The sequence below is a fragment of the Rhagoletis pomonella genome, unplaced genomic scaffold (assembly GCF_013731165.1).
Source record: "Rhagoletis pomonella isolate Grant_MI unplaced genomic scaffold, Rhpom_1.0 Rhpom_scaffold_00008, whole genome shotgun sequence".
In the NCBI taxonomy this organism is placed as follows: Eukaryota; Metazoa; Arthropoda; class Insecta; order Diptera; family Tephritidae; genus Rhagoletis; species Rhagoletis pomonella.
The window spans coordinates 413,966-427,070 of record NW_023458562.1 but is presented as its reverse complement, the minus strand read 5'-3'; the positions used below and the strand labels follow the sequence as shown (position 1 = coordinate 427,070).

The 13,105-nt window shown below is 35.4% G+C and overlaps 1 protein-coding gene across 1 annotated transcript in view; it reads left to right on the top strand.

Moving 5' to 3' along the window:
• LOC118744098 (microtubule-actin cross-linking factor 1) overlaps window positions 1–13,105 on the top strand; it is a 719,134-nt gene that overhangs the window by 666,605 nt on the left and 39,424 nt on the right. The window contains 1 exon segment of the mRNA XM_036476824.1: window positions 6,431–6,602. Within this exon segment, the coding sequence (XP_036332717.1) occupies window positions 6,431–6,602 (172 nt within the window).

Genomic DNA, 13,105 nt, shown 5'->3' with positions numbered 1-13,105 from the left:
TGTGGTGATCTCCGAAATAGTGCTATAACTTCTACCGCTTAGACTTTATTGCTTTTTCAATTTTTCCTAATAAACAATCGTGGTACAAAGCTCAATAAAAAAATAATAAAAATAAAACTGGTCTTTGTTTTATCTCTAACAATTGAGGAGTTAGATGCAATGAGGCAGCTTCTGTTAAAACTGCTTTTTGAGATGAAAAGATTTGTCTACTGTGGAAAAAAAAGTCGTTAGATTACCAGTATTTGATCCTAATACAACTGTAATAAACGCTTTCGATCGAAAATATGTCACCTATGTTTTTTCCGAGTTACGCTATTTTTGGAAAAATATTCTGATCATATTGTGCAGTGGCCCAATTTACGAAAAAAAGAACTCCTTTAAAAATGTTATTTTCATTTCGTAAAATTGTGTTTTGATAAGAGTAGTTTTAGTTCCTTCAAACGATGTAATTCAATGTACATACATCATGAAAATTTTGTACAAAATTCCTTAGGCGCCGAACGCCGCCGCCGCGCCGATATTTTCGTAACTCGGCGGCGGCGCGTGAGAAATCACAAAAAACCGCGACGACGGCGGCGTGGCTCGGCGGCGTATGCCTCTAGTACATACATACGCAGCCATATAACTTAATTTCAACCCAGCAGGAACAGTGACGGTCACTTTCTTAGTGACGTGACCGTCACGCGTGCCTGCTAATAGTGAATCAAAAATGCTCCCAGAAGTTTTGTGTACGTGTGATTTTTCAAAACAAATGGTTTGCCTGCTTGCTCTTATGTGAAAAGATTAGCTTGTGTTGGAGTTTCGGTCACGCTGGTTTTTCCTGGGAAGAGAAACGAATTTGCATTGATAATATTTTTTTTTTGATAACACTATGCGACAGCTCAAATCGGTATTGAGTGAAACCAAATGCAAGTGGTAGTTTCTGAATTTCATTGAGTTTCCTTAAATAAATACTAAAATTAGAGGTGTATGTATATATAAAAAAAAATCAGTCGCGATGCGTTACATACATATATAAGTATGTACATATCGTCACTAGACACGAATAAAGACGCGAGCTCAAAAGTTGACGGCAAAAAAAGACGCATAAAAAACTTCAGCGTCAAAGACTCTTAGCATACTTCGCCGAAGTTTTTCATAAGCATCTTTTTTCGCAAAATTTTTGTACGCGCCTTTTTTCGCCGTCAAAACACCAGCGCGCCTTTATTCGTGTGTAGTGACGATATGTATATGTACTCACAAATCGGATTTTACGATTATAGTTGTCTGAATAACCCAATGGCGAAAGAAAAACATTATCCGATTTTTTGAAATCGAAACAACATTTTTACATACAAATGTACATACATGCGTACATAAATACATTAATATGCAATTGAAATTTTCACATCAATTTGCGCAATCTTCAAACCCATGGTTTCAATTGTACGCATTTCGTCAGGGTTTTCGCCACAACTTGATTATGCTGCAGTGAAGCGACAGAGCAGGTGACGAGAAAAAAATATATGCGGACACTTATATGTATCTATGCACATATGTATCTATGCACATACGTATCTATGCACATATGCACATATCTATGCACATACATACATGTGTACTTATGTATGTATATCAGCATTTCCGTCGCTCTCTTCATCGCTCCACTACATTCCTATCCTTAGTTTTATTCAGATACCACAAATGTATGTTTTCTTCGAAAATACTCAAGTACTACCAGTAGAGTAGACTACTTGCAAATACCTTTTACGCGCAGTAGTTGCGGAAGGCAAAGTAAATACCCTGCGCGTCTTGCTATTGGTCGGTAGTTTACTTACGCGTGCAGAAACTGGTTTATGCTTACTCACACTTGACTGGGACGATGAGAGTGAAGGAGGGAAAGTATTTGCGCGGCGATCGGATGTATTGTTAGGCTGTTTAAATGGAATTGCGCAGATGTTTAATATGTACATATCAGGGTTGTTGCAAATATTCGCATTCGCAACCGCGGAGCTTCCGCATTAATTTTAACATTCGAATCCGCTTTCGCATTCGCAATAATTAATGCGGAGCTTTTGCGAATGCGAATATTGTGCAAGTGCATCGATAAAACGTATACATACATATGTATATGGCAAACAAAATGACAAATTTAAGCCAATATTTTTGCCTGTGTTCGTGGGAGTATTTGTGTAACAAAACTGGTCAAATATCATATTTATCAAATTTGATAAAAATGTCTTTAAATATATTACTTATTTAGATATATAACCCAGCTATCAATGGGTAGTCATTCAAGTTCCAACTTCTACTTGACCTTTGACGTACGTCAAAGAGAAAATAGTCTTTTAAATAATATTTTTCTCTGTGCTTTAAATACCTACATTGGTTTCTTTCTTTTTTGTGATTTTTTCGGACCAATCTTAAAAAAAAACTACTAGACACAAAAGAAGAAAGTGTGCACTGTGATTCTTAGCAAAATTTTGGTGATTTGCTTTTGATGTTACATATATTCGTATCAATAATTTCAACTGGGTCTCTTTGTGGAATTTATGTTTAGCAAAAATTTTATAAAAAGTATTTTTTTTTTTACTTGTCGGGTAATATCCTTGGCTAAATACTTCTGTAGTAAAGCTGTCCCTTCTTTGCTATTTAAAGTCAAAGAGTAAGCTCCTTCAATAGGGATTTCCAGCAGAAATGATCAATGTCTGGCTATAAAGAGAATCGATGCTCAAATAATTAAAATGCTACAGGTCTGACATTTAATTAGGTAAGGATTACGTAACTATGTGAGATTCAAATGCTTACAAAAAACGGGGTGCAAATTTTTACTATAATTTGTTGAAAAAACATAAGGTAAAGTTTGCACAAACACGTATCAATTTTGAAGTAAATGGATCAAAACGGCAACACTGCTGTCAACCCAACTAGAGTCAAGGGAAACTGTTCCGCTGATATTTAGACTTGATCGTGTAGTTGTTGTTTTTTAGTTAATTTCTTTTTTTTTAAGAAGCACGCCTTGTTTTTTTTCTTTATATTGTCCTAATAAAAAATTATATTGAACAATTTTAATAGAGCTTGAGACCGTTTTTTAATGAAAAGTTATTGCGAAAACAAACCATAGTTTAAAATGGTAGAAGTTATAGGTGCTATTTCGGAGATCACGAAATCTCCTCATCGGACTTGGAATCCGAAATCGCTGGTTCATATCCCAATGACCACGGTTGAAGAAGTCTGATGAGGAGATGTGGTGATCTCCTAAATAACAGATATGACATTTACCATGTGTTAATTGTTCTTGTGTTTCCACAACATTTTTTCATTATAAACGGCCTCAAGCTCAATAGAATTGTTGAATATGATTTACAGTATAAAATTAATAAACTATTGAAGGTATAAATCAAAATTGTTTTGAAGGCCAGCACCTTTTAGGGGGCAAATTAAAGTCCTGACCGCACTTTTCGGCGAAATAAAGATTGTGAAAATCGGACATCGAATAAGAAAGTTAAAGCAAAAAAACGCGATTTAGCTGGTTTTAACGTCAGTGTTCAAATACACACGCTAAACTTTTTATACCTTTCATGAGCATGAAATGGTATTATAACTTTGGTCCGATGTTTGTAAGTACCAGAACAAAAAGAGATAGACCCATTAAAATGTATACTTATATGATCAGAACGTCGAGCTGAGTTGATTTAGCCATGTCCGTCTGTCTGTCTGTTTGTATGCAATCTAGTCTCTCAGTTTTCTAGATATCCGGATAAAATTTGGTAGGTGGGTGTATTTTTATAATGTATTAATCATTTGTCGGAACCGGAAGAATCGGACCACTATAACATATAGCTCCCATACAACTGATTGTTCAGATATGAGATTTTTCGTTATAACTTCTCCATTTATGCAGCTACGAACATGGAATTTTGCAGTACTTGCACCCATTATCAACAGAATACTTACAGTGAAAATTACAAAGATCGGGTCACTATAACCTATAGCTCCCATACAACTGATTGTTCAGATATAAAATTTTTCGTTATAACTCCTCCATTTATATAGCTAGGAACATGAAATTCCGCACTGTTTTCAATAATTATCAACAGAAAACTTACAGCGAAAATTAAAAGGATCGGGTAACTATAACCTATAGCTCCCATACAACTGATTGTTCAGATATGAGATTTTTCGTTATAATTCATCCATTTATGGAGCTAGGACCATGAAATTTCGCGCTGTTTTCACTCATTATCAACAGAAGACTTACAGTGAAAATAACAAAGATCGGGTCACTATAACCTGCAGACCCCATACAACTGATTGTTCAGATATGAGGTCTTTTATTATAACTCCTCCATTTATGCAGCTAGGAACATGAAATTTCACACCATTTTCACTCATTATTAACAGAATATTTACAGTGAAAATAACAAGGATCGGGTGACTATATCATATATGTATTTTCCATACATCTGATTGTTCAGATATGGGATTTTACTGTAAAACTCCTTATTTGAACAGCTAAAACCGTAAATTTCGTAAGATATTTTATAAATAATAATACAAAGTCTACTAGGAAAATCGTCAAAATCTCTGCTTTATAAGCTTTATCTCCCATACCAGTGATTGTTCAGATACCAGTTTTTGCGATATATCTCCTTTATGTAGGAAACTAAACCCAATAAAGTGTGTTACCGATTTACATACCGATCACATAGCAGTGAAAATCACTTAGATTGGTGCTAATATAAGGTATATCTTCCATACATCTGATTGTTTAGATGCGATTTTTTATAAATATAAGTATGTAACTCCTCTATCGATGTATGCAGATGTATTCAAAAGCAGTAATCTGTCAAAGTAAAATTTGCAGAAGTTCATGAAAGGTATGAAGCCTTCGGCATAGCCGAAGACAGCGCTGCTCTTACTTGTTTCATTTCATATGGCTCAGTCCACGGTAATCGATACCGAACGAAATGGAAGTAAACTTAAGAATTTGACTGTTGGGCCTCGTCGTGTAGGTGGTGTTGGGGCGACATCAGAAGGCATCCAGTCGCAGTCCGAAGTGCCGTGTTCTAGTAGTTTGTAGCTTCACTGCGTCCTACTAGTCCCCGGCGACCACACGGGCACTGCATAATTAAGAACCGGCCGGCCAATTGCCTTGTATGTCGCCAACAACATTTCTATGTCTTTGCCCCAGATGCTGCCGGCCAGCGACTTGAGGACTTTGTTGCGGCTCTGTACTCTGTTGACAATTTCGGTTGTGTGCGCCGAGAAGGAGAGCAGACTGTCGAAGGTAATTGCAAGAATTTTTTAAATATAATAGTTAAACCATGCCGGGGATAGGACACCCCATTCAATTTTTTTCGGTTTTCAAGTTTTGTCTCTTAATATTACTGACGAATGTCGACCACTCAGATAATTCGCCGACCACCGTTTAAGTCCCAATGCGTTCTAGTAGCGTGGAGTGAGTGGACAGTGTCAAATGCCTTTGACAGGTCCAGCGCTACTAGAACCGGTTAAGGCCACGAATTATGTGAGTGTTTAATGCGTTTAGTGCTGTGCACTTTACGAAACCCATGCTGATGCTTCACTGTGGACAGGTGGTTTGTGTAGTGCGGGAGTAGAAGGGCCTCTAGTGTCTTCGCTACAGGGGAAAGGAGGGTTATCGGACAATAAGACTCTCCTTTGTTTAACAGTTTCTCCGGTTTGAGCAGTGGGACCACTCTCCCCATTTTCCAGATGTCTGGTATGATGAGAGTGGCCATAGACCTTGGTTAAGTAATCCATTTCCGCAGGAACCAGATTTTTCAGCATCAGTATGCAAATTCCGTCGTGGCCTATGGCTTTGAAGACTTTCGCCTTCCCGATGGCTATCCTCACTTCGCCGCTCGTGAGCTTTGTCCGCCGGTGGAAGCAGTGTAAACTGTCAGGTCCGACGAGGTGCGGTCGCCGAAAGAGATTTCCCAGAGTAGAATTTACAGGTCTTCAGATGCTCTTCCCACTTCTTCCGCTTATGTACGTTCACAAGTTGCCGAACCTCCGTGTTGAGATTCCTGATACGGGGATCTCCGGGATCTGCCTGACGAACGTTGTCACGTGTATATCGTTGTGCATTGAGTTTATTGGCTTAGGTGGCGAAAAATTCCATAAACATTTATGTAGTTAACTTTAAATAATGATTTAACTATATTTTAAAATAGATAAGTTACGGTCCTCAAGTATTTCCCCTAGTTTTGTAGAAGTTATAATTTTTACTGCAGGTGGAATTCTTAAATTCTGCGGTAGTGACCCTCTGAATACGACAATTCTGGTCATTCCTGTTTCAGGCTTTATAGTTGCAGGGTATCCCTTAATGAACTTTTTATTGAAGGATATACTAAAAATGCTCTAAGCAAAAAGAATATTGTGCGTTCAATATTAAACTAACTTTATTTTTTTCGTAAAATGTTTATAGATGAAACTCCACCATCGCGAATACCACAGCGAAAAACTTCTGCATCAAATGTTGCTTCAGGAAGCGGAATCACGACAAGGCCATCACGATTAGCCGCGATTCCAGGCTCACTTGAAGTTGGCACATCTGCTCGAAAAACAGTTTCTGGTTCCGCCAGTCCGCAACAGTCTAGGTAAGTTATATTCATTGGTTTATATATATAAACTAGCAGAGCACCCAACGTCGATCGGAGTAAACAAAAAAATATAAAACAGTAGTACAAATATTCGGTTCAGCATAAATTAAAGAATACAAACTATTTTCTTTCTGTTTAAATTAAGGCATCCTTATGAACCAAACTTTTACTACTACTAATTTTACTTCAACTACTATGTATATGTCATCATTTTCTGTACTACAAATACTTGTTTCATTATTAATAGATCGAATTTTTAAATTAAAATTAGTCTACTACGGTACATTCCGTTCATCTGCCTATTCGCTTATCTGTTTTAGTATAGCTGCACTTTTCCGGTAGAATGCCTATTTCGGAAGGAGATTTATTCATTATGAATGAACATTTTTCATTTAACGGCATCCCGGCAATAAAAAAACGATTTAATCTTTCCGTTTCGAAATGGTCGAAAGACTGTAAGACACAGTTTTATATATCCGAGTATTATATTATGTATTATGATTCCCAATTTATGGCTGATTAACAATTCCACGCCTATGTTCCCTTTTACAAACTCATGTATACAAACCTTACTATAAGCACCTACCATGGATATGTATTTGTACCAAAGTTCGCCCCTGCTGTAGATATGTCCGCACTCCAAATTTCAAGTTGATGTGACTTGTGGTTCCGAAGTTATATTTGGTAAAATATTCCACGCCTAAGAAATGTGCCGCTTCCCCTTTTATAAACTCATTTATATATACATTACTATAAGCGCCTACCATAGATATGCCCCCATACCAAATTTCAAGTTCTTGGGACTTAGGTTTCCGAAGTTATAGCTGATAAAGGTCCACGCCTGTGGGATGTGCCACGCCCCTTTTTACAAACTTATGTATATATAGCCTACTATAAGCACCTACCGTAGATACATATGTCTGCATACCAAAATTTCAAGTTCATGTGACTTATGGTTTCGAAGTTATAGCTGATAAGAAATTTCCCCCCTATGGGATGTGCCACGTTCCCTTTTACAAACTCATTTATATATACCTTAGTATAGGCACCTACCATAGATACGTCTGCATACCAAATTTCAATTTCATGTGACTTATGGTTTCGAAGTTATACCTGATAAGAAAATCCCTTACCATAAATACCAAAAACCAAAGTGTGTATTATCAAAAAAATTTAAGTACTCTATTATCGTTAACTTAAAAAAAAAAAAAAACATAATTTCGACTTTAAACTTACAAAAAAAAAATTAAAAACTTAATTCCGCCAAACAATGTTACGTTAGTGCTCGAATGGGGTCAGCACTAAGAGAATAGCGACACATTTATGTATACGCGACAACGTTCTAACCTAGACTAAATAATTAAAACGAATTGTGTATTGTCATAAATATTAAAGCTCTTATTATAATTAACTTTAAGAAAGAAAAGCATAACTTTAGCTTCAAACTTAGATGCAAAAACAAAAACTTACCTCCGCAAAAAAATATTACGTAAGTGGTCGCATGGGACCAGGACTTAAGAGAATAGCCTTTTCCGATCCCGGGTTTGCCGGAGTGGCGTTGTCGCAATCCCGGGATGCTGGGAATTTTTATATTCATTACCAGGGAACGGATTTTATGGAAATTGCCTTTTTTTTCTGCTAAAGAGATAGAGTATATTCGATTAAGAATGTCCATGTGATTCCATATTTACACATTTGATGTTGCCTTTTTTAAGATATTTGCCTTTTTTGCCTTTTCTACCTTTAAAAAAGTGATTATAGCATTTACAATTTTTTTTTTTAAGATTAAAAAATATACACATGCCCATGCGGCTTATAGAAGCACAGGGACCTCTTGCCAAATCGGTGTTGGAAAAATTCAAAGCTGTTTTCTCAGCTAACGTAGGCTTGGAGACAATAAGGGGTATGGATAAAATTGTAAAGGGCGAGGAAAACGCCCTTATTCCCGATAATATGAACGTTTCAAACGTTCCATATTTAAATTGGGCTCCACTTGTATCAACTTACGTCGAGCGCACATTTAGTACATTCAAGGCTTTTTCTTCGTGAAAATCGAATGAAAATACTGCCAGAAAACTTCAAAATGCATCTTGTGTTTCAATGTTACTACAACTATACAGATTAAAGTTTTATGAGTTAGAAACTCGAAAGGATAAAATAGTCAAATATTCAAAGTACAAATTTTTCATATAATGAAACTAGTTCATAGTTTTTCTCTTTTTACTTGTAATATAAACATTTCTAAAATAAATGTATTTTTTGATTGTTCTTCGTATTTTCTGTCCTTTTTTAGTGCCTTATTTTGCTTTTTTTGCAATACCTAGTGCCTTTTCCTGCCTTTTTCGCTATTTTGTTTTGCCTTTTTTGCAATACCTAGTGCCTTTTCCTGCCTTTTTCGCTATTTTATTTTTCCTTTTCCAGCCTATTTCGTTATTTTATTTTGCCTTTTTTATAGGTTTTTAGGTCCTAAAAATCCGTTCCCTGTTCATTACTTTTCAACAACTTGAATCGAAAAAATTGCTTCTATATTGTTTGAGAAGCTCTCCTAACATGAAATAAATAATAAATAAATGGGTTTGAAACCATGGTACAATAATTACAGGTATTGTCTTCCCAGAGAGCGCATATTCCGATCTGCCTTATTTAAAAAATATCAGAGAGCGTTTACTGCTGGAAATATCCCTTTTTCCCTACCCCATATACCATATATGTTCACTAGAGTGGTTCAAATTTTTTTTTTTTGGAAATTCATAAACGCTACCTCAAATTATTGTTATTTGTGATAAAAAAAAGGAGAAACGTATTTTTTTTATAAAAAAAGTTTTTTTTAGAGGTCGCGCTGGTCGGTTTTTTATAAAAACGCTGATGTTCTCTTTTTTTTATTTTCTTGACATGTTAAAATTGAGGTAAAAATGTGGTTTTTGCATATAATTACTCTGGTATTATTGGGAAACATTCCCTTAATTACATACCTGCCTTGAGTAGTTAGAATGGGCCTAATGCCCGAAAATAATCTCTCGAAATAAGACTAATCAAATTGAAACGTTGATACTGAACGATTTACGCGTTGTCATGGGTTGGAACTTGTTATCAGGGGGTTTCAGGAGTTGCTAATTAGGAATCTGAAGTCAGTTTTTCAAAATTCAAAATGGCGGATCCAAAATGGCGATTAATTTTTTTTTTAATTTTTGGATTGGTTTGAAAACCCGCACTCTGAAGTTTTTGAGGTCGCCGATAACGAATCTGAAGTCATTTTTTTTAATTAAAAATGGCGAATCCAATATGGCGATCAAATTAAAAAAAAAATATTACTAAAATTAAAACGTTGATACTGAACGTTTTAAGCATTGTCAAAGGTTGAAACTCGTTTCCAGTGGGTTTCTTGGGTTGCTGATTACGAATCTGTTTTCAGATTTTCACAGTTCAAAATGGTGGATCCAAAATGGCGACCAACTTTAAAAAAAATTATTGGATTTGTTTGAAAGTCTTAACCGCCATTTTGAAATTTGAAAATATGACAACAAATTCGTAATGGAAACGAGTTTCAACCCTTGAAAATGCTTAAAACGTTCAGTAGAAATAAACGTTTTAATTTTAGTATTTTTTTTTTAATTTTATCGCCATTTCGAATTTAAAAAAATTGACATCAGATTCGATCGAGTGCTGGTTTTCAAGCAAATCCAATAATTAAAAAAAAATTAATCGCAATTTTGGATCCGCCATTTTGAATTTTGAAAAACTGACTACAGATTCCTAATTAGCAACCCCAGAAACCCCATGGTAACAAGTTCCAACCCATGACAATGCGTAAATCGTTCAGTATCAACGTTTTAATTTTACTAATGTCTTTTCGAGAGAATATTTTCGGGAACTAGGCCCATTCTAACTGTCCAAGACAGGTGTGTAATTAGGGGAATGATCCTCAATAATATCAGAGTAATTATATGTAAAAACCACATTTTTAGCTGCATTTTAAAATGTCACAAAATAAAAAAATTGAGAGCATCAGCGTTTTTATAAAAAACCGACCAGCGCGACCTCTAAAAAAATTTGTTTTCAAAATAAAAAAATACGTGTCTCTTTTCTCATCACAAATAACAATATTCTGATGTAGCGTTTATGAATATCCAAAAAGAGTGTTTTTATGAACCACTCTAATGTTCACGTATTTTTTTTACAAACCATCTTACAGAGAACTTATTCAATTTGCAAAAGCCAAAAAAAAAAATATTTGCTTGTAAATCAATTAAAAATTTGTATGGCTCACTTAATTTTAAACGTTTTTACTTTTGTTTTGAAAAATTATAAAAATTAAATTGAACGAAAAGAAAAAGCAAAGCCAAATAAAAGTAAAAGAATCAATGAACTGCATCAAAATGAAAATAAGTGAGCACGAATTTCGATGTGAAGCAAAACTTTCTAGGAAGACAATACCTGTAATTATTGTACCATGGTTTGAAACCTACTTTTTTATTTAAAGTGGCGTTTTTATTTTTTTCTCTCTGACCGCAGGATTTATTTTGAAGGACTTTGTAATTTCAAAGATATGATTAATTCCAAAAATTATTAAAAAATTCAATTCAATGTAGAATAAAAATATCGGTAACAAATGTAATAGGAAATTTCTTTAGAATTTAAAAAATTTAAATTTTTTGGATTCACCAATACGAATAGGTAATTTTTAAGCTGACAAAATTCGAACAAACGTTGCGAAATTTCAAGGATCAAATTTTAAAATGACATTTCCAATATTTACCAGCCCTTCTGCACTAGAAACTTGAATATGTTTAAATTCAACAGAATTTTCTTATGAATTTTACACCCGTACTTCTCTCAACACATTTCTCTAAATTGTTTAAATCATTTTTGAATTCCTGACGACAGAGTGAAAAACTAACAACGCAATTTTTTTTTTAAATTCCAAATCCCGAAAATCCCGGGATTACTTGCCAAGAATCCCGGGATTTTCTATACCTTAAAAAGTCCGGGATCCCGGGACTAACATTCCTAGTAGCGACACATGTGTACACGCCGATGTTCTGGCCGTGACTAATTTACATACCCCGCAGGAAGTTAGGAAGCTAGAAAGATGGCGAGCACTCCAAGACATATTTTTTCCGACTTGAAATGGCCTTGACCCCATGCACCTAATTAAGGGTTAATTGGTTTTAATGAAAATCAATTATTCACAGGTAACTTTAAATCGGTTTGAAGCCAATGATGGGAATAAAGTTCGGGAAGTCAACAGTTTATGTCAAATTGAAAAACATAACCTAAAACTAAAGAAGTTTAGTGGAGCAACTTGACTAATCAAGTCTCTAGAACGGATGTTTAGAAAAATTGCTTTATAATAAAAGAAATTGTATGTTATTTATTTACGCAAGGAAAATATGAAACTTTCGCTAACATGTATCTATGTATAACGGAATACTTTCCCTTTATTTTAATATAGCTGTGTTCGTATGGAATAGTAGCTTATATCGAGAAGCTGGCTTTAGTATAATGCGATATTCCCTTTATCCTTTAAACGACAAGGAATTTTTATGACGAGACTTAATAAGAATATTGACCTGCTAGTATCGGAACTATTTCTTGCACGTTTATTTGCCAAAAGTTCTTCAACAGCTCGGCGCCAGTGAGTCATTCGCAATCGTATGCTGCAAATGTCGTATTATACTAAAGCCAGCCTTTCGACGTAAGCTACTATTCCATATGAACACAGATATTGAATATTATCTCCTGAAAACTTGTTAAAGAGATATAACTGATTTCATGCGTACCGATTTTGAGTGAACTATACTTTAGAGTTTAAAGCCGCTTCCGAACGGCAAATGGATTTTATGAGAACCTTTTTCATGTCAGAAATACACTCGGAGGTTTGTCATTGCCTGCCGTGGGGCGACTGCTGTTAAAAAAAGAAATAAATGTTTCTATATTTTTGCGATCGTGCTTTGGCCAGGGCTGAAAACCAGGAATTTCGGAGTGGTAGAACGCACCTCTAACCACTCGGCTACAGCGGTCACCTCTACTAGGATACAGTGGCTAAAATACTTTACTGTTTATTATTATGAACAAATTAGCTACATCTGGCACCGATTCGCCGTGACTCAGTCGAATGGGAAATGGATTCGAAAGCTAATTTATTTCTTAGTTGATTTCTTTTATTTCATTCATATTATTCTGAATGTGATGCCCCGTTTACATTATGCCAGTAACATGCCAGTTCATTGAGCCAGTGCATCGCTGGATCGTTACTTGAACAAATTTTTCTCTATTTATTGTATAACCCAATGGCTAAAGATTATAGAACACTTTACTCGAAATGGCCTCCATTTGCCTTTCAGCAGCGGAGCAGTCACATCAGTCTATTTTATTTCCAAACCGCACTAGAAGAAAAAGTCTCAACTTGCGTAACCTTATTGAAAACTAGCATCTAGTCGTGCCTCTAGAATTCTGGCTAGAATTCTCCTTTCCGTGATGCCGGAAAAGAGGGACGGAAG